Source organism: Pogona vitticeps, chromosome 3, assembly GCF_051106095.1.
Source record: "Pogona vitticeps strain Pit_001003342236 chromosome 3, PviZW2.1, whole genome shotgun sequence".
NCBI classification, from domain to species: Eukaryota; Metazoa; Chordata; class Lepidosauria; order Squamata; family Agamidae; genus Pogona; species Pogona vitticeps.
This window is the reverse complement of record NC_135785.1, coordinates 69517023-69538323: the sequence shown is the minus strand read 5'-3', so window position 1 is coordinate 69538323 and position 21301 is coordinate 69517023. Positions and strand designations below refer to the sequence as shown.

Here is a 21301-nt window from a genome sequence, read left to right as displayed (position 1 = left end):
GCTTTTCTTTTCAGAGGATGAAGGGAACGTGAAGGAACTGGATCGAGTTCGGATTCTCCATAAAAGAACAGCTATGCATTACGGTGTGTATAAAAGAAGACGGAAGGGGCCAAATGATGAAGAAAGTGTTCGGCAATATGCAACTCTGGTGGGACAAGCATGTTCAGAGAGGATGTTACTTTTTAGAAGCTGAAGTGTTCATTCTGAGGGTGTTCTTTGGAACTCTTATTGCACTATTGCTGAAGTATATGCCCGTGCAAGTTTTGTGTCTATATGCCTATTAACAGTAGAGACACATTATGTATTTCTTCACGTTCTTAGAAATTCACTAAATTGACACATCTGAAATTGATATACTACAATTTGATATTTCACCCAAGGGTCTGATTTCTTGTTCTTTTTTTCTTTATTTAATTCCTTTCTTGCATGATATGAAGTTTGTTAAGTAATTGGATCACCCCCTGTATGGTTTTGCACACATCTATTGCAGAGAATATTTACAGTCACTTGGGTGCTGTAATGTGTACCAGCTGTAGTGAAAATTATGGAATTAATTTTTGTATTTTATTTGATTATTATAGAAAAATAAAATGAGCAGTTGCATATTAAGATTATTTCAAAGCATAGTTAAACAAGGGTACTTCAAATTCAGCTTGTCCTCCTTGTGCCAGGCTACAGTAGCAAAGACCAAATTAAAATTTTCTGGTTTGGGCACCCACAAAGTCATTTAATGTACCTCTATTTGTGTTTTATCTGTATAGCCAGCACTGTTGATGAGATTCACGGCTTTCCTGTGTTCATTAAAATTGAACAAATACAAAGTTGTAACCTTTAACATGATTCTTTGATATTTTTATTCTAATTAAATCTATATTCATTGACAGCCTTTTCTCAGTCTTCCTTGTTTTCTAGAACAGCTATAAAAAAATCCAATACTGCATTGGGAATTTGTGTGCATTTCAGGATGGAACAGTAGTTTGCCTTTAATTAACTTGTAAAATGAGCCCTTCTTCAGAAGTGCTGTTTGTCATGTTTATTGCAACAAGTTTCTAACTTTGCTAAACATGTTCATGTTGCTAGTTTTGACAGGCTGATCGCTGTTGTGATAAAAGTAAAAAGGAAATTGTAGTCTTCTGCTCCCTCCCTAACCCTTGTCAAAGATGGTTGGAATTTGTACGTTAGATCAGCTCTAGATGGTTATTATTAAGTGTATTGAGCCAAAATGTGTTCAAGGGAATAAGCTAGCCCTGCTCCCCCTCACCTGTTCTTTTGAGGAAAGAAATGTGACTCTCTGATGGGGGAGGCTGCTGCATCTGCATAGCTTCTCTACACGAGCAACCTCTTTCCTCAGAATAAGAGTTTTGGCTCATATGGAGAGGCTACATGGATGCAACAGTCACCCACTCATCAGACTGTTGTGTTTCCATGTTAAATACCATGATGGGGCAGGGCTAGCTCACTCTCTTCAAAACATATCTGCTCCATATGCTTCTTTAAAGACTGATGAGGCCTACAGTGCCTGTCATAGACTGTTGGGTTAACATACTCAGCAGACTTAAAGACCAAGATTCAATAGAGCATTTTGTGTCCCAGGCAGATAGAATAGACTTATTCTTACTCTGCCTCCTGCTGCAGGCCTTCATGATGCCAAAAATACTGTTCCAACAGTATTTATTTATTTATTTATTTATTTATTTATTTATTTATTTATTTATTTATTTATTTATTTATTTGATTCCCCCCCCCCAGCCAGCATCTACTCAGGGCGGCTTACAAATGTCATAAAATATTATACAATAAAACATCATAGTCATTAAACAATTAAATCAATAATATGGTGTGTTCAAGATGGGGAGTGATAGAACAAAAAGATAGAATTCAAGGACTGACAGAAGGGAAGGCCTGCCTAAAGAGCCAAGTCTTTAAATGGTTCTTAAAAACACCCAGCAAGGGTGTCAGGCGGATCTCTGATGGAAGGCTGTTCCATGGTTGAGGGGCCACTGCCGAGAAGGCCCAGTTTCTAGTTCTTTCTTTCCATGCCTCTCTCGGCGTTAGGCCCCTCAACCGTCCATCCTGGCTGTGCCGAGCAATTCAGGTAGATCTAGGTGGGAGAAGGCAATCTGCCAAATATCGAGGTCCCAAACCGTTTAGGGCTTTATACGTCATCATTAACACTTTGAAGACAACGCAGAAACGAATGGGCAGCCAATGTAAGGCGGCCAGAGTGGGAGAGATATGCTGGTGTTTTCTCACCTCACTAAGGAGTTTTTAGCACTCTGGATCAAATTATTTGGGTGGATAGAAGGCTGCAGGAGGGAGAAGGGATTGGCAAAGTTGATGGAATGGTGGGATCCAGCAGAATAACATCCTTGGATTCTTGCCAAAGAGTATCATAAAATAAAAGTGACAGGTAGACTTTTCAATTATTATTTTTCATGTTGTCAGTGCTAATATCTACATGGTGAGGAGCATGAACACACAACCAATGCATAGTATGTAATTTTGTATTTAAATTTAAGCAAAACACAGTAGTTGAAATCCATTTGGTAGTCCCATCTAGAGTAGATCCACTGTATCAATAGTATTTGCAAAAGTTTTACCTTCCAGCAGTTGATTCAATGGTCTAATCTAGCTAAGAAGGTAGATTTAGGCCATTAATCTAAAGTCCACATTAGTCAGGCATTTAGAAAAAAATTCTGGGTAACTTTCCTTTCTAGACTCAATCCATCAGATAGCCAAACATTTTAAAGGTCATTCTTGCTCATGTAAAATTACCCCATTATGATAAATTCTGAACACCAGCCAGAAGATTTTCTCTTCTATAAACTGCACTGTTGAAGAGGTCCTGTTGGATTACAAAATTACAAAACAATACCAAACCATGCTTCTGTGACGGTAGCGATGATGTCATCTGCCTGTCATTGCTGGGGCTGGAGTTCATCTGCCTATAGCATGACGGGAGGTGGGACTTCAGAGGGTGGAGCCATGGTATTTAAGGGGGGAGTGAATGAGGTGTGAGCCAGATAGGGCTTAGATAGGGTCCAAGATAGGGACATGATATGAACCAGATAGGGCTTAGATAGGGCCCAAGATAGGGACATGATATGAACCAGATAGGGCTTGGATAGGGTCTGGTAGGGACTTAGGGAGTTAGGGCTTGTATATGTTATAAAGTACTGTGTTAATGAAGGTCTGAGAGAGAGTGTGTATGAGGGGATACTTTATTATTACTGATTGCCTTTTTATTTTAGTTGATAAAGTGATTTACCATTCCTTCTGTGGCTATCAATAAAATACAAGTTTTTATTTTTAAAATCATACATTTGTCTGAAGAGTCTTATGAAGGAGTGGTTGGTGGCAGCGTGATTATAGTGTGTGTGTGAGAGTGACGTGGCAGCTCCTCTGTGACGTGTGAGGAGGCTGTCACAGCTTCATTTTGTGGTTCCAATATATACCTGGCCACAACTGCCAAACAAACTGTACCAGGGCACAGAGTGCTACTCCTGTCCTCTGAAGATGCCGGCCACAGAGACTGGCGAAACGTTAGGAAGAACAACCTTCAGAACACGGCCAAAGAGCCCGAAAAACCCACAACAACCATTAGATCCCAGCCGTGAAAGCCTTCGCGAATACCCCGAGTAGACATGGTCTAGAGGGGCGGGGTAAAAATCAAATAAATCAAATAAATAAATAAATACAATACAATACTGAACCATACTTCCAGAGTGCTGCTGCCTATGTTTCCTTAACAATTTTATTTGTAAATACAGAAAGCCCTCTTGTCATATGATCTACTACACAGGTTTTAAGAAGCAGCTCTAATATAACATGGAAGCTCTAATATAACATGGAGCACTTCATCTGGTGTGGTTGATTTTACATTTATATTAGTAGATTTTTTTTCACAGCTGCTTTAAGTGGTATGATCTATCTATAGTAGTATAATTTCTAGATCCCACTGAGTTTTGTGCCTGTCAAGAATTTCACATTCAAAATTCCAGGATTAAACATTTACAAACTTACTCAGCAGAGTAGCATTTACAAACTTACTCAGCAGATTTTTAAACAGTGGTTAATAAATAAATTCCATGTTTCCATTTCCCAATCAAAGGAGTAGTAAGGGAAGCATGATCCGTGTCTGCTCAGCAAATGTGTATCTTTCAGAATATGCACAACTTGATGCAAGAGCATCGGGTAGGATAACATGAACTATTTTTGCTTCATTTCTTGGTGTTTTCTCTCTCTCTCTCTCTCTCTCTCTCTCTCTCAATACCAGAAGCACCTGAAAATTTTTTTTGGTGATTCTTAAGTTAGCAAAGCAAGGGGAAAAAAAAGGCAGGCACTGACCATTCTGAATTAGAGGGAATGCTTGATCATGAAGTAAAACTTATTTCCAGCTACTTCTTTTTATTGTCTCATAACATTTTAGATAGCATGCAGATCTTCTGATTAAGTAGGGCAGGTTTCAAATTATGCTATGCATTATGCAAAACAACATAGCTAAACAGATATATGCTGTACGGATCTTCTGTTACATAGCATATTCTAGTTTCACTGAACTTTTCCGTACTTACTGCACTTTAGATAAATCATGGATTTCTCTTCTGTTGGCATTGCAAGCTGTTTATATTTCTGATTAAGCTATTTGATTTAGAAGCAGAAGCAGAAGTACTCAGCATCTAGTTATAACACAAGATGCCTTTCTTTAGTTGAAGGATTTATGGATATATCCAGTCTGCAATTTTCTTCCTGATATTTTTCATTTCCTCTGATTATGAGGAGTCCGATGGCTATTGTTTCTTTTAATTATGTGTTTCTCTACTGAAATAACTGTCTTCAGCACAGAAACTGCTAGTTTTGATGAACTGTCACTTTTTAAAATGGTCATTGTGTCCTTCATATCCTTTTATTTCCATGGCTTAAACTATGCCATGGTATCCTTGAGGTCCGTTTCAAGAAGAAGGATTCATCCCCTAAATGAAGTCCTTAGATAATTGCAATTATCCAGAGCATAAAGTGCCTTATATTACCATGCAGGCACTGACCAACACATTTTAAAACAGATGTTTCCCTATCCTCAGGCTCACCTCCCAAAATCAGATAATACATACTTTAAGGGGAAGTAAAGCAAATAAAAATAAAGTGTGGGAAAATGTATTCAGAAGAACTTTAGGGTTTATAAAAAGACTCAGATTAACTTTTAGAAGAATAGAAAAAGTGTATGTTAAAAGTCCTTTCACTATATCTAAAAGAGAAAGGATTATGGACACAAATATAGTTCTCGGTTATGTCTTTGCTATGTCTAAATCTGGAAGCCTTATGACTGCAACCAACACTCTTTTTTTAAAGTAGAGAATACACAGAAGTGCTTTACCCTTCCCTTCTTCTGGGGGTGCCCTAGGACATGTAAGTTGACTCTTCTTCCAGGAGGCACTGTGGGGAATTGAAACCCCCCCCCCAAATCTATGGAGCTATCCAGCCAGCTTTCAAATATCTATTTAGTCTTGTTATTTTGTTCCCATGAGAGATCAATCAGAATCTTTCTAGAATTCAATCGGAATTCAATGCCTGTAAGAGACACATGATGAGGATGCTAGCCTTTGCTCAACTTTCCCCATCAAATAGTATTCAGAGGCCTACTGCCTCTTATCCTGGAAGTAACACAGAGCCGTCACAAGTAGTCATGGATGGCCTTCTCTTCCATGAGTTTATATAATCACTTCCAAATCATCCACATTTGCAGCTATCACTACATCTTATAGGAATGAATTCCACAGTTTGGTGATAAGAACTAACACTTTCTTTGATTTGTCCTGAATCTTCCACTTCATTGGATCTCTTTGGCTTCCTGTGTTATGAGGGAAGGAGAAGAAATTCTCTATTTTCTCCCATCGTACATAATTGGGTAGACTACACCATACACTTTGTCCATCGACCTTGTTCTGAACTAAAAAGTCATATTCCTCGGAGGGGAGCTAATGTAGCCTCCTGATTATATTGGCTACTTTTTCTGTATTACTACAAGTTTTCTGAATCCTTATCCACTTTATATGAAGCCAGAAGTCTATAGTTTAGGGAAGTTAGGCTATGGCAACTTCTTAGGCTGAACCACGTTATGAGTGTGGCCCCTCCGTTTGCACAACCAGAGCTTTCTTTTCCTCCATGACTCCTGTTAGCCCCTATGTACACCATCCCCAAATTACTTTGGAAATCTACTTTGTATAGATTTTAGAGCAGGTCATCGGGGTGTGTGTGTGTGTGTGTCATGGGCAGAATAAAATCGTTTTGTGTTATCTGTTCAGAAGTACATTGTATATACTTGCCTGGCCAGAATTCAATTGCCCATATACACTTGCTTAAGGAAAATTATGTATGTCTAAGAGACAAATTGCTGCTCACTGTGAGGTGCTGATTGTTTTTGTAGGTACAATTTGCTGCTCAGACCTATGCCAATGAAAATCAGCAACAGGATTCTGGCCACTGACTGCAGTTGAGGTTCATCTGCTATACTGGACACGTCAACCTGAATTCAGGAGATTTCTTTATAAAATTATAGACATTTGGATTTGAAAAATAGCATGACAATAACAAGTACCTCCCTTTCCAGCTTTTTGTCACTCTTCTGTGGTTCTCCTTTAAGAGCTTGCCAAATGCAGTGGTTGTGAGATAGACCTTTCCCTTATCTCCCCAATGTAGGCACCTCCATCACTGTCATTTCTATGAATAAAAGAGGAGACTGTGTCACATTAACTGAATGTTGCAATAACTAGGAACACCATTATGCTAAACGTTTGAACATTTAGGGAAAATTTTTGGGTAACTCACCTTTGACTGGTCCGAATACATCTATATAAATTGATGAAAGAAAAATCAGGCTGTGTTTGCACCACCAGGGGGCATGTTAAAGCTTGCAATTTGTATGCAGTTCTTCAGGTTTTATCCAGATATAGATATGACTATAGATATGTCACAGAGAGAGAAACAAAGCTAGATGCAGACAGAGAACATTTCAACAGCATCCAGGCACTAGTCCATGGCTTCCATAGGCTGACATAATTTCTGACATTACAGAGAAACAGAGCTTGTAACGTTACAGATCTCCTAAGGATTGCTCACAATGTGTTCAAGCAGGTATTAATTAGCACTGGAAACAGGAGAGAGTCCTTTGTACCACACACGAACTGTCCATGAAAGTTTGGATTTTCCCCAAAGAATTAATAACTTTTCTAAAGTCCAGTTTTAATAATGGTAGGCAAATAAGGATACTTTCTAGAGTTGAGGAACAGCCCCACAAAATGCTTGCACTTCTCTTTTGCAAGAGGAGCAACAAAACTGCTGCAGACAACATTATAGAACAAAATAGCTTTACTAATATCCCAAAATTAATATCCTTAATGTTTCTATTGCCAAAGTTTTGGCATTGTATTATTAAGAGTTGGTTATTGTGCATGTGTACTGAGAAAAGCAGATCACGTCTGGCCTTTGTGCCAGGGCACTTCAATCAATGTAATTGTTAAAATTTCCTTCATAATCACACAAAGATGAGACATGACAACTAGGTAGTAAGCTGATATATAGCCAAGCAGTAAACGGTATTTCCTCTGAGGATTTAGGAGGGTAGAGAAATGGAAATATTGCGTAGTTCATTGTTAGATGTGGCCTTTTTGCCAACTAATTTCAGACAAGCTAAGTTATACATGCATTACTCAATGGTGTGTCCAGGTATGATGCAACGTACCCCTTCTTTGCCCTTTGTGAAGCCTCGCCTATCAAGCAAATTCCTAGGTAAGGTCAGATTGTACACTAGGATGTGTAGAAGTGGCAATTACATGTTGATGATATTTCAAATTTTAAAATATCTGCATTTGAAACTAGACAATTTTTTCCTCATTTATCAAATGTCATTCACTAAACCATAGTTACCATAAATTGTAAAATATGACATAACTGTCCAAAATTGGTTACCATTCTGTGTCATACAATCTATGCTTGATTCCTACTGTCAAATTTAAAGATCCAATATTAAATGTAAATATCCAAATTTTGTCGAATACCTGATATTGAATGAAGTGTTTCTTCTATATGACTCCCACAGGAGGCCAGGCTGGCACCTTCGTTGCTGTCCTTCCACAAGCAAGCAAAGACTTTTCTCCTCAGGCAGGCTTTTCTTTAGTAACTGACTGTCTAAGGGATAATAAATGGAATGGCTTATATTCTGTTGCTTCTGAATCTGTTTTTGAGAATGCTTTTATCAAATATTTTTAATAAAATGCTATTAATTCTTCATTAATATTTGAATAATTTACCTTAGCTTTTAATATTGTGTTTTTAATTATGTAAGCCACTTTGAGTACTTTTTTAAGGAGAAAAGCAGGGTAAAATGTTTTAAATAAATAAATAAAATAAATATATATAGAGAGAAAATATTTAATCACAAAATCATAGAATTTGTAAGCAAGAAGGTATACCAAGGGTCCTCGCTTCCAGCTTTCTGTTGAAGCAGGAAATCCATGACCTCAGGATCCTTGACAAATGGCCCTTCAACTTCCGTTTGAAAACCTGGAATGAAAGAAAAACAACCACCTTTTGAGGTAGTCTGCTGTCAGCTGGCTCTTCCTAATGTTTAGTCAAAATATCCTTTCTTGGCATTTGCATCCATCAGCTCTATCCCCTTGAGCTGCAGAAAATGCTTGTTAAGTTTTCCCTGTGGCTGCTGTTCAAGCTTGTTTATTTATATGCCATCCCATTAGTGGACAGATCTCCTATTTGGAGTGATTAACAATATAAAATCCAACAAGAGATAACAAAATGAAATAAAATAATAACATAATAAAACATAGAAAAGACAGACAAATAAATTTAATCAACATTAAGCCACAACATGGCAGTGTTTCCAAACAAGGCAACAGGGAGAGAGGCCCAAAAATTCAGGTGAGGCTGCATTTGAAAGTCTCACAGAAGAGCAGGGTCTGGGTGAAGCTCAACCAGGAGTAAATTTCAGAAGGTTGGTGCCACCACTGAGAAGGCCCTACTTCATATCATCACTCAGTGTCCTCTTCTCCAGACTAAACATACCTAACTCCCACAATTGTTCCTTATAGCGCTTGCTTTCCAGACTTTTTAACATCACGGTTGTTCTACTTTGGACATATTCCAGTATAAAAGGAAAAAAACAGAAATTGACCTTCCTTTTTCTCTTTATTTGATTTATTTTGTATTTTTCCCATCTTGCAGAATCATTTAATTAATTATTATAAATCCCTCTTAAACTTGTTATGTTTTTATGTTGTAAGCCGCCTAGAGTGGTTGAAATGACTAGATAGGTGGAGTATAAATACAATAAATAAACAAAAAACCAAACAAGCAAATAAATAAATTCTTTCACACATTTAAGAGTGTTAAGGAGGTGTTTCTCACTGTTTGAAATTCATTCATAAAAATACTTATGTGGAAAGTAATTTTAAGAATAGATTTGTGTGAGCTCTGTGTTCTTTTATCATTGTATCTAAAACACAGAATTTACTACTTCATCAGATAAATTACTGAGTCAATGAAAGCTTATGCTATAATATATGTGTCATTATCAAACATTCTAAAACAGTGGTCCCCAACCTTGGGCCTCCAGAAGTTCTTGGACTTCAACTCCCAGAAATCCTGGCCAGCAGAGGTGGTGCTGAAAGCTTCTGGAAGTTGTAGTCCAATAACATCTGGAGGCCCAAGGTTGGGCACCACTGTTCTAAAAGACTCTCTTTGGGTTTTGTTTTGTTTTTGCAACAATCCAACATGGCTGCCACTCTGCAGATCATTGTGTATAGGAATTGTGAATGCAGGTCTTGAATTATGGCATTGTGATGGCTAAGTACTAGAGATGGACACGAACTGCTGGTTCAGTGGTTCATGCCAGTTTATCCTTTGGTTGAACAGGTGTCTGGCATTTCTCAGCCCTGCTTCCTCTGGTGGGTGCCCACTCAGAGGAAGAGGAGGTAGGGCAAGGAAGCCGGAGTGCTGCCTCTGAATGGGCAGCTGCTAGAGGAGGCAGGGCTAGGAACCACTGATCACCTGTTTGTCTGAAGGAAGAACTGGCACAAACCACTGAACTAGTGGTTTGTGCCCATTTCTACTAAGCACCCAAAACAGAGTACATGCCTGTTGGAAATGGCTTTAAAATATATATAGCCCAGAATAATTAAATGAGAATTCCTGTACCTACAGAATGCTGACAGGTTGCAGAGAACTGTGGGAGGCCACTGGATGCAGATGAGCTCAGACCTGTGAGCAAGAGAGGGCTGCTTATGATAGCTTCTGCTGATTGAGCCACAGAAAGGAATTGCTCTCTTTTCCAAATGCTGGCAATCTGACACTATATCACAGCTGCAGAAACCAGAGGGAACATGAAAAACAGATGAGTGTTGTACATCAGCATTAAGAACCATAGAAGGTTGCACTTATTAGTGTAATTGGAGATGCACTGCCCATCTGCCTGTGAAGTCATGATATTTAAATAAAAGGAGACTTGTTGTGCATCATCATGGTTAGTATGTGAATGACTCTTGAAGTCACTCAACCGCTATAGTTGTCTATCTGTCTATTTTATCTATCTCTAAAATTGTCTGACAGACAGACAGATAGATAGATAGATGTATATATGGATACAGTGGACCCTCTACTTACGGAATTAATCCGTATTGGAATGGTGGCTGCAGGTCGAAAAGTCTGTAGGTCGAATCTCCATTGACCTATAATGCATTGAAAACCGATTAATCCATAACCAGCCATTTTTGTTCCATTTTTGTTCCATTTTTGTTGCATTTTGGTTTTTTTCTGGTCTGTAGGTCGATTCTCTGGCTGCAAGTCGAACCTAAATTTTGTGGCCAGAGAAGTCTGTAACTCGAAAAGTCTGTAAGTTGAGCCGTCTGTAAGTTGAGGGTCCACTGTAGATGGATGGAGAGTGAGAGAGAAGATAAGAAGAATCAGCACCTCCATTGTATTCCTAATGCAGTCAACCAGTTGCCTAAAGTACACTAAGAAGAGGGGCATGAGTGCAGTAGCTTCCCCCTGCTTGTGTTCCCCAATAACCGCCATGCGGAGGCATGCTGCCTTTGATATGAGAAGTCTGGTATAGCTATCATGACTAGTTGCAACTGATACACTGATCTTCTACTAATTTGTCCAGTCCTGCTTTAAAGCAGTATGTGTTGGTGATCACCATGCCACTGACTGAATTCTACTCTACAGTTCTGAAGACACACTTTCATCAGTCCTGAAGTTTCTACTGTTCTTCGATCAATGACTACAGGTATAGAATAATGAGAATTAGAAAACATGTGGGGAAGGGCAACTAATGTTGTAAAGGAACTGGAAAGATGCCCTTATGAGGAATGGTTACATTTGAGGTTGGTTAGCTTAGAAAAAAAAGATCAATTTGGGCCGATATAGTTGCTGTTGTTAAGTGCTGTCAAGTAGCTTCTGATGTATTACCTTCCTTTGAATTAGTGATCTCCCAAATGTCCTATCACTCAGGCCAATTCTTGAGTCAATCCATCTCATGTTACATCTCATAGAAATATATAAAATTATACATGGTGTAAAGAAAATTGATGGTAGTTATCCTTATACTTCTCTATATTTTCCTCCATTGTGAAAGTATGTATTTCTGCTTTCTGCTGGTTTTGTCCTCTTGCCATTCCATAAGAAGGTTTCTCCTTTTACCTCATGGTGAGGGACTTCGTTAAAAGCCTTCTGCTAGCCCAAGTAAGCAGCATCTAACACCCCCTAACTCTATACTGACTGATATTCTCAAATGACTAAATGTAGGATGTCTTTTTGCAGAAACTGATTTTTTCACAAAGTTTGCCACTCTTGATCATATTATTTTTCTGTGTTGCACCAATTTATCTGTTACAGCCTGTAATTTTCTACGTCTGTACTTGATCCATTTTCAAAAATAGACATTACACTGCTCTTCTTTCCTTGGGTAGATCTCAGAGCCATCTCCATCTGCAAAATCACCCTAACCATTTTAATCAAGTGGATGATGGAATGTTCCCAGTACTAAGTTTTCTTGGGGAGAAGGGCCCAGCATTATCATCTATGATGATTCTATGGACTATTCAGTCCTTTTTTAAATGTCTTCTAGTTTGTTTGACATGATGCGGTCTTTGAGGAACCAAGCACATCACTTTTTATCTGAATTTTCCTATCCCTCCTGTGCAATTTTTATCTAGAAGTTAATATATCTCACTGGTTATCTCCACTTCACTAGATGTCCATTAGGGGTACTGTATTTATGTTCTCCATGAAAACAAACAATTCCCTAATTTTGGGTTGCAAAGTTGTCGTATTAGCAGTGAAACCCTTTGTTGATTTCTTAATGTCTGAGGTAGAGAGACTGGAAGAGGGAAAATGTGAAATGTCCTGTAAAACTGAAGACTAAACATAAGGTTTATGAACACTCATCAAAAAGGAGATTCAAACTGTTTCTTTAGTTAAGGCAGCACAAACTGCTTTGTATCAGGAAAGCTGAAGAGTAAATAAAACCAAAGCCAACATATAATAATCTGGGATAAGATTTCAGGCAATATTTTCTGTCATTCCTCTGTTACCCTTTATGGAAGCTTGTGTTTCAAATTATCAGCAAAAAGTCATCTCCAGTGAAGAGAGAAAAGAGAGCTATAAAAGACAGCTACATAATGGGAAGAGATAATAGGGGATTTGCTACTACTTCTCAAATGACTGCATAATCTAGACCAGATACCAGAAGAAGCACACCCAGGACCTCTAGTTGTCTCTATCAATATTGACCCTTAGAGGCACACAATGTCTTAAACAAGTGTGATTGCACCTTTTTTTTTCACTTCCAACATCACCTTTAGAAGATTACATGGAAGAAGAAAGAATAGAACCTGTAAACTTATCTCAGCAGTGCCCTACCAGCCCCTGTGTCTCCAGGCAATGCTAAACTGATCGCTACAACAGGTGTGTAAGAAAAATGGACAAAAGTTTTGATAGGGCAGTGACCCAGTGGTAGTAGTCTGTTTTGTTCTTCTGAGTGCCTTTTTGGTTGATTCTTAAATTTAGTCATGATCTCTAGATTGACAGGAATCTGAGCCATGAATCTGAGCCATACCGATCCTTTCTCTCACCTGAAACTGAGTTGTAGGCCTGGGATAGCTATCAATAAGGGGAAATGGCTACTATATTTAACAGAGCCTGAAGCAATAAGTTGAGATTAAGGTGGAAATAAAGAAGTGAGTGCCAAGCCCCGTTTCCCCTCACTTGCCTGCCTTATATAGACTGCTATGAACTCTGTAGGAGATGGCTGGCAATTATTCCTAAATGTTGAGATATGACCATAATAAGAAAATGATTTTTTAAAAAAAAACCAATGAAAGTCTGAAAGGCTCAGAAGAGGCATACAGTGGAAACACTGATTGATTGATTGATTGATTGATTGATTGATTGATTGATTGATTGATTGATTGATTGATTGATTGATTGATTGATTGATTGATTTGTTTGATTTGATTTATATACCGCCCATCTGGCAGCCAGGGCCACTCTGGGCGGTTTACAACAATAACACCATAAAATAGCAAAATAACACAACTGAATGAACGAATAGGCCAAATCTGTCTCCAGGCAGGTTAATACAGGACACAATACAGTGTTCATCTTCCATTTAACAACATATTTAACCCTGTATTGGATGTGAAAATGTTCCAATATGCTGTTTATTTGGTCATCACAGTGTTTGTGAGCTTTCATGTTTTAATTTTTGGAGGGCAGAGCTCATAAAAGCATATAATGGCCTGCCCAGAGTGAGGAATTTGGAGAATTCTGGTTCACACCTAAAAGATTCCTAACAGTGCCATCTATTTTATCTCTCACAAGCAATCCTTCACACTGGAGATGTTTATTTTCCCCTGATAAGGATCCACACAGGTCTTTGGATTGCGTGTTTACTCCTGAGCGAGGTTTAACCTGGTTTACTCATATGTAAATTTACCTGATTTACTCATGTGTAAATTTATTCAGTTTGCTCATGGGTAGGAGGCTGCAGCAGATCACAGTGTTGGTGTGGCAAGCTCACAGCAGTCCTACTAGCAGTGATGGCATGAGGGGAAAACATTGGGGTGAAAGTTGGGGAGACGGATGGAAGATGATCCCACTTTCCCCTCTTTCTCCTCAGCCACGGCTTTGCTGGAGTGAGGGCAGAGCCCATGGAGTTGACATAACCCCTTTTGCTGCCTTTTCTCTCAGCCATCATTCATTCAGCCGGCCACAGTGACTTTCTTTTTTCCTTTTGTTTGTTTGTTTGTATGTTAAACAAAGTACCGTAAGTGGCATATTGAATGAGCAATGCTGTCACCTAGAATCTTATCAGAATTGTGTCAGTTAGAGAAATATGAAAACAGAGGAGGGGGCTGTCCATCCTCCCCTTTAATGTCACAATCCTCCTAATATGTCACAGATTTGTCACCTCAGAAAATGCCACCCACAGCTCTATTTGGGTGCACAATAGTTATCCTCATAGATTCCACAATGGGTTAAATGGAAGTGCACTGAATTATTAAAAACAACAACAACCAGAACCTCTACTGCTGTATCAAAAAGAAACAGAACAACTCTTAAAAGGGCAGGATGGATACATCCAAGTAGAAACTCATGTGGACATCATCATTTGGTTCAAACTAAACTACACCAATGGAAAAGACTCTGATGTTGGGAAAGTGTGAAAGCAAGAGGAGAGGGGGACAGAGGACGAGGTGGTCGGACAGTGTCACCAAAGCTACCAACATGAATTTGACCCAACTCTGGGAGGCAATGGAAGACAGGAGGGCCTGGCGTGCTCTGGTTCATGGGGTCACGAAGAGTCGGACATGAGTTAACAACTAAACAACAACAAACTACACCAAAAGTGATCCACATAGCGATCTATATACCTATGTAAGGTATTCTGTCCAAATCCCCTTGCAATCATTTGGCAAGTTGAAATTTATGGGCTATTTATAGAGTGGAGCCCTGTAAGCCTACCATTGTCTGAAACATGTTCTTTTTTTGAAGACAGAGTATCCTGTCAATATAGACCAGAGACCTGAGTACCTACAGGCCAAATCCAGTATGCCTACCTGTGGAGTTTCTTCTCTGCGATAGTGCACAAGGCTGCCAAAGTTTATGTTATATTTTTATGGGCAACACGGCTAGAGATTATAGCTGAGCAGCTCTTCCTATGGAGGGATGCAGCTAAAACCATGCAGAGCTTGTGAATAATTTATGGGCTGCTTTCCATATCCCCTCTTGGGGAAACTCTCCAGGCCAGTCAGTAAATTAAAGCCAAATGATTCCATTGTTGTGTTTACTTTTTATAAACCGAGTGCACATGTAGTATGTATTTGGCTGTTATCAAGATGTTCCTTCTTGTTTGGAGGAGGGAGAAATGTGTATTTTCAGAGACCCTTTTCTAAAAAGAAGCAGTTTCCACAAGGCTTTGCAAATCAGTGGACCATACGTAGCTTCAGCATGATGAAGAAATTCCTTAACGAGACAAAAGTGTATTAAATTTAAACAATAAGATTATATATACATCAAATGGTTAGATATTACAAATAATATCAAAACATTAAATTTGTCAGTCAGCATTTAAAATCTTTTTTTCTGACCATGCTAAACAAAACCTTATTTTCAAAAACAAAATGAAATAAAAAAACATGCATGTGCAAAAGGGCAATAATGTAAATGATTTTTCCCCATTTCCTAAGCTGCTGGTTGTGCACCTGGGCACTCAAATGATTGCACAATGGGTTGGGCAACCAGAGGAAAACCAGGGGAAAACAGCCTGGGTAAGAACCAACATCACTCATCTTGGAACAGACCTCTAGGAACCAAGATATCATTTGTTAGTTATGAAAGTAACATATGTCTTACTGATTTCAGTGGGTCTACTCTAAGCATAATTAAGTCTGCCTCTAATCTGCTGTTCACAAACAGCCTTAGAAATTCTTAGGCAGCCACACAATCTCATGTACAGTGTTTCAAGAGTCAAATTCTTGTCTGAAAAATGAAGACAAAGATATTTAAGAGCCATAGGCTATGTGCAGTGGCCCTCTCTACAATGTCCTTGTGCAGGTAAAGATCATCCAACAGTCCCTCCCAGAACTGAACCATGAGATCATATTTGCTGGAATGCAATAAGAAGGCTCCCCACTACCCCCAACAGTTGTGATACTGGAAACTGATAAAGCACAATTTCTGGTTGTGTTGAGACCTCCAGTCAACCTTTAAATGAATGTTAATAGAATCTCCTTTCACGTCTTGCTGGTGAAACTGGTGAGGTCAGGAAAAGGGTGGTAGTGGGTGGACACGTGGCAAAAGCCCAGTATCCACAGTTCCATTCCCTTTACACATGTTTGGACACTGTCTCTGGGCAGATCACAGGAATAATGTTGTGATGCAATGTGCATAGCTCTTAACAGTCACATCATCCATCAGCATTTCTGGATATTTAGAGTCAATTTTCCCATGGACCTGCAGGGAGCATCTTACCATCTATCAAGCTTTAGGGAGCTTGTTCTGTGATCCAGTCCGGCATTTTGCAGAGCATATTTTTGCCATCCTGTGCTGCTGTGTTTGAGAGCTATATGAGTTTTGGACTGACTTTCAAACTGGATCATCTCAAACTATGTCTCCTGGGTAACTATTAGACTCCCCCCCGAAAAACAAAATTCCGGCTATCTGCATTTTTTAAAAACCTGCGTATTAAATCAGATTTGGTCATCAGTCCAATTTATAATTCTTTCCCTCCCTCCCTCCTTCTGCCACTGTCTTTCTCTCTTCATCATCTACTGCAGTAGTAACAAGGAGCTCAGAAGTGACTTTGGACTGGATACAAAAGAGAGATTAGGCCCCAGGGCAACAGAGTGCACCTATTTCTGCCAAGCCAAAGAGTAAGTGAGAGCACGGCGAAATGTTTGCAGCATGTCTTTCATGCCAAAATAACCAAGCCTTATTCAATGCACAATCCAAAAGAGGCCTATCCAATCAATTCCAAAGCCTCTTAAGAAAACATGGGACCCACCGATGGCTTTGTACCAATATACTATTTAATTGTGGCTTGAGAGTAAAATTCCATCAGTTTGGGGAGGAAAGGATAGGGGTTGGAGAATAAACTGTTGTAGGTGAGCACCTCACATTTTGCAGTCCAAAGTTATCACCTTGGTTTCTTTCTCTTCCACACTTACATATGCACACACAAACAAAGATAACATCTTATGTCTCAGCATTAAGTGTAGAGGTTGGGGAAAGTCTTCCTATGGACTACAGCTCCCAGAATCCCTCAGCCAACATAGGAGATAATAGGGAGTTACAGTAAAAAGGAGGGCATTTTCCAAGCTTTGAATTGTGTGATACTGTATACTGCTGAATATAACATTTGGGGGGGGGGGGATGATGTCTTTGTTCCCTGGTAGCGGGCTTCCTAGAAGCATCTAGTGAGTAAGCACTGGATGAGATGGACCTGATTGATTCCTTCCCAAATCTTTCCCTTTATCTCTTTTTCCTCCTCTTGTTTCCATACGGTCAGGCAGTAGCTCTTCTTTGCAATAAAGACCTCATCTGTATTGGCTGCATTCTTATTTTTTGTGTGTGTGTGTTAAAAAAAGGCAATGAAATATAAATGCCAGATCCATAACTCAGTTGAGACAACAAGGGCTTTACTCCAGAACACCAAGTTGAGAGGGCATGCCTCTTCCCCCAGACTTCCAAGATTGGCCTGGAAGCCTTATCTGCTGCAGAAAAGATAATTGCTGAATAACTCAGTGGTCTAGGTATCTGGCTGCATAGCCATCAGTTGGGAGTTTGATTCCCCACTGTGCCTCCTTGACAAGGGCTGGACTATGATTATTTTTATTTTTATTTTTAACAAGGGGATGACAAAAAGGAAAAGGGGAATTAAGGTTAATAGGGAAGAGGAGAAACAATAACATACTAATGTCCATTCTATACCTATTGCCATATCAAAATTCCAAATTATTCTTTTTACTATTTTCTGCCTTCCAGGTTTAAGTTCTCGTTTCAATATATGCTCTTCATACGCTGCCTGTTGATTCAGTCCATTTGTAGAATAAGTCCCATCTTTCTGTTTCCTTTTGTAAAGGACAGTCCTTCATCACTTCTGAAAGGGCTGGACTATGATACACAGGGTCCCTTCCAGCTCTGCAGTTTCAGGATTATTATAAATATTATTATTAACGCCTGATCTCTGGGACAGACTTTGGCAATCTTCGGCAGACAGCAAGGCTGGTAAGCTAAGCTTCCAAGGGAGAGCAAAGGAAAGGTGACTGGTGTACCAGGTTGCTGGTCCAATAGAGACAGGATTACTGGAATTACTTATTGTATTGCTTCTTGTGTTATTTTCACATCATGACTTGCAAAGTTGATTTGGGGACACATTTTACTATGCTTTCCTCAGGTGGCAACATTGCTAGTTATGGACTTCTGTTCAGTGTCAATGTGACTGAGGATCTGACATTGACTACTAAAGTAGGAATTTTGACAGAGGAGAAATATTAAATTAGTCTTTAAGTCTTGACTGATTAAGTCTAGGTGGAAAACATCAAGTGAGGGACATAAAGACTATATTCTATACTTATTCTTTTTCCAGATGCTCATCATCATAAGCATCCTTCAGTCTTGAGAGATTATGGTAACATGCTCTGAATCAAGGAGTGTTCTCTCCAGAGCATGAAGCCTGGGTAAAGTAATATGGAGGATAGGCTGTTACCCAAGCAGCAGATCCCCCCTCTCCACGTTGCTGAAATGGTCCAATGGAAAGGCAAGAGCCAATACAACTGGTTCCAGCAACATCGCAGGAGTTGGCAGAATGACACGAACTGCCTTTGGGACCAGATGCTATTATTTACCATTTATCACAGTAATCATAATAGCTCCCTGCTTTTTAAATACTTGTCCCATAGAAGTCTCCATATCTTTCATTACATGTTTATTAAAATCTAGAGCAAAACTATTTTGATTTTCTTCTTTAGAGTAACATCTCCATCTCTTGAAGAACAAAAAAGAGAGAGAGAGAGAGATCTATAGATATTGCTATGCATCCCAAACAATGTAGAAGCAAATACGTTTTCCTTCATACAATTTTGGAAGGCTTCCCTCTGTGCTGGAGCGTTTGATTGAAATCCAAATGATTCAGTTTGTCTAGGTTAATCAGGATGCCAAAGAGATAAATGGAAACTCTTGGCCTTTCTTTGGCAAAGCATGTGGTGTGTTTAAAGTATTTTAAGTATGGTGCCCAGGGCTGCCCTTCGGCAGGGATGTTACCATGGCAACAGGCAGCTGGTCTCTAGAAAGTCCCTTTGCTGTGCTGGCAGGGGCAGTCAGCAGGAGTACTGGCTCTATTGGGTTGTGTGTTTGGGATCCCTCTCATTGTTTTGCCGGTATAAATATTCTCAATAGGATTAACACCCAGAAGAGGCTAAAGACTGTGGGAAAACTTTTGTGTGCCGTATTTATCTCTCTAGCCCTTGTATCTTGCCACTCTTACTTGCTGAACAATGGAATGGGGGGGGGGGGAAGCAAAAGGAAATTATGTTTCTCTCTCCCTTATAAATCTATGCATCTGCATAATAGCCCTTCCTTAGCAGTATTAGTTTTTTAATTCACAGCATTGGTTGATGTGGAGAGGGAGCAGGGAATGAGAAAAGAAAAGAAAACTAAGAGAGAAGGTCTAGAGAAAACAAAGACCGAATTGAGGGATCTTCTTGACAACTGATAATGTAATAAGGAAAATTTCTTGCTTTGCTTGCCCCAAGTGACTGAGAAACGAGGAGATGCTCAGGCCACTTCTATGAAGGAAACTGTCTTGTCCATTTTTTTCTCCCTTCACTCAGGGTGCAGTTACATGTCATAATACTCGTGTGCTCGCATCAATTTTAGCTTGTTTGAAATCAATTGAAAAGTTTCTTCCTACATGTCACACAGCTGAGTGTACTTTTTTTAATTAAAAAAGAATTATTTTAAACAGTCATGATGGGTTGTTCATTTTACCTCAATAGGGAAACTTATTCATCGTTTTTGGCATGTGTGAATAATACCTGTGTTGGAGCAAATTGTGACTTGGGGGTGAGGTCTGCTGAAATGTCCAACAGAAGGGGGAAATGAATTGTTTTACTTCTCCTTTAATCCTACTCTTTTTTTCCCCCCAGTTGAGAATGTAAACCGGAGCATGGCAAGATGGAGGAAGAGGAGACAATGCAGGTGGCCACAAAGAAAGCAGTTCTAGGAGGCAAAACAAGGAAGCAGAAGGAAAGTAAAAGGTGGAAATTCAGGAGGTGTTGGGTAGGCAGGCAGACAGACAGACAAGTGTGCTCGTGTGTGCACATATTGATGAGGTGGAAGAAGATCCAAAGAACATGCACGAGGGGGGAGGGCAGCTCAGCAGCACTCTTATACCAACTTCCCCATGCTTATTGCTGCTTATTCCATGCTTATTGATGCTGCTGCTGACTCGCAGGTGCTGGTTGCCTTGTGGGTGCCTTCAGGCCCAGCCAACTGTCCTAATTTTCTCATCCACACAACCTTCAGCAACAGCTGCAGAAGACAGCAAGCAAAAGAAGGGACAGCGCTTCTCACTTCTTGAGCTCAAATACAACCCTTGACACACACTAGCGCAAAAATTGTGTGATGTTAACTTGATTTATAATACCCCAAACCAGCTCCCAATTTAATTCAACAGTGTAACCACACCCTTAATTGCTTAACTTTCTTGCTGTTTTTATCCAGTTCCATACTGTGTAGCAGTTAATGCATACATTGCTCTTCTGTTTTTCTGGCCACTTGCACCCTCAGTTTTGTTTCCAAACATGTCTGTGTGGGATATCTCTGGAATCTGACTGCATAAGCTACCCATGAGATGCGTTGTATAAACTGCCAATTTTGAAAATTATGTATAATGAATTGAAAGTGGACTATAACTTAAACAAGGGGGAATCCTGGCAGGGAACCAAGCCAAACAATTAAAATGTAATATTTTAAAGGGGAGACCCTCAAAACTCCTCTGGCTCCAGCTGCACCTGAGTTCTTGTAGCTCTAGTGGATATAACCCTCAGCCGTTCGATGTAAGGAAGTCACTTGAAGGCTTCTGCAACATCCAAATCCTCTCCAACCCATTGCCATTTCTTCTTTACAAGGAGTTAGAACTTGCAAAGTAAAGATGCAAAGTACAGTTGTACTCTTTGCCTCCCACTATCTCATCACTCCCACCAAAATAAAGACAGTGGAGAAACAGGAG

At 39.5% G+C, this 21301-nt stretch overlaps 1 protein-coding gene across 6 annotated transcripts in view; it reads left to right on the top strand.

Moving 5' to 3' along the window:
* Positions 1-883, top strand: part of ATE1 (arginyltransferase 1) — an 89693-nt gene extending 88810 nt beyond the window's left edge. For all 6 annotated transcript variants that reach the window (XM_020786476.3, XM_020786481.3, XM_020786480.3 and 3 more), the window contains one exon: positions 15-883. In XM_020786476.3, the coding sequence (XP_020642135.3) occupies positions 15-193 (179 nt within the window). In that variant the 3' untranslated portion in view covers positions 194-883. The remainder of the gene's footprint in view (positions 1-14) is intronic.
* The last annotated feature ends 20418 nt before the right edge of the window (positions 884-21301 follow it).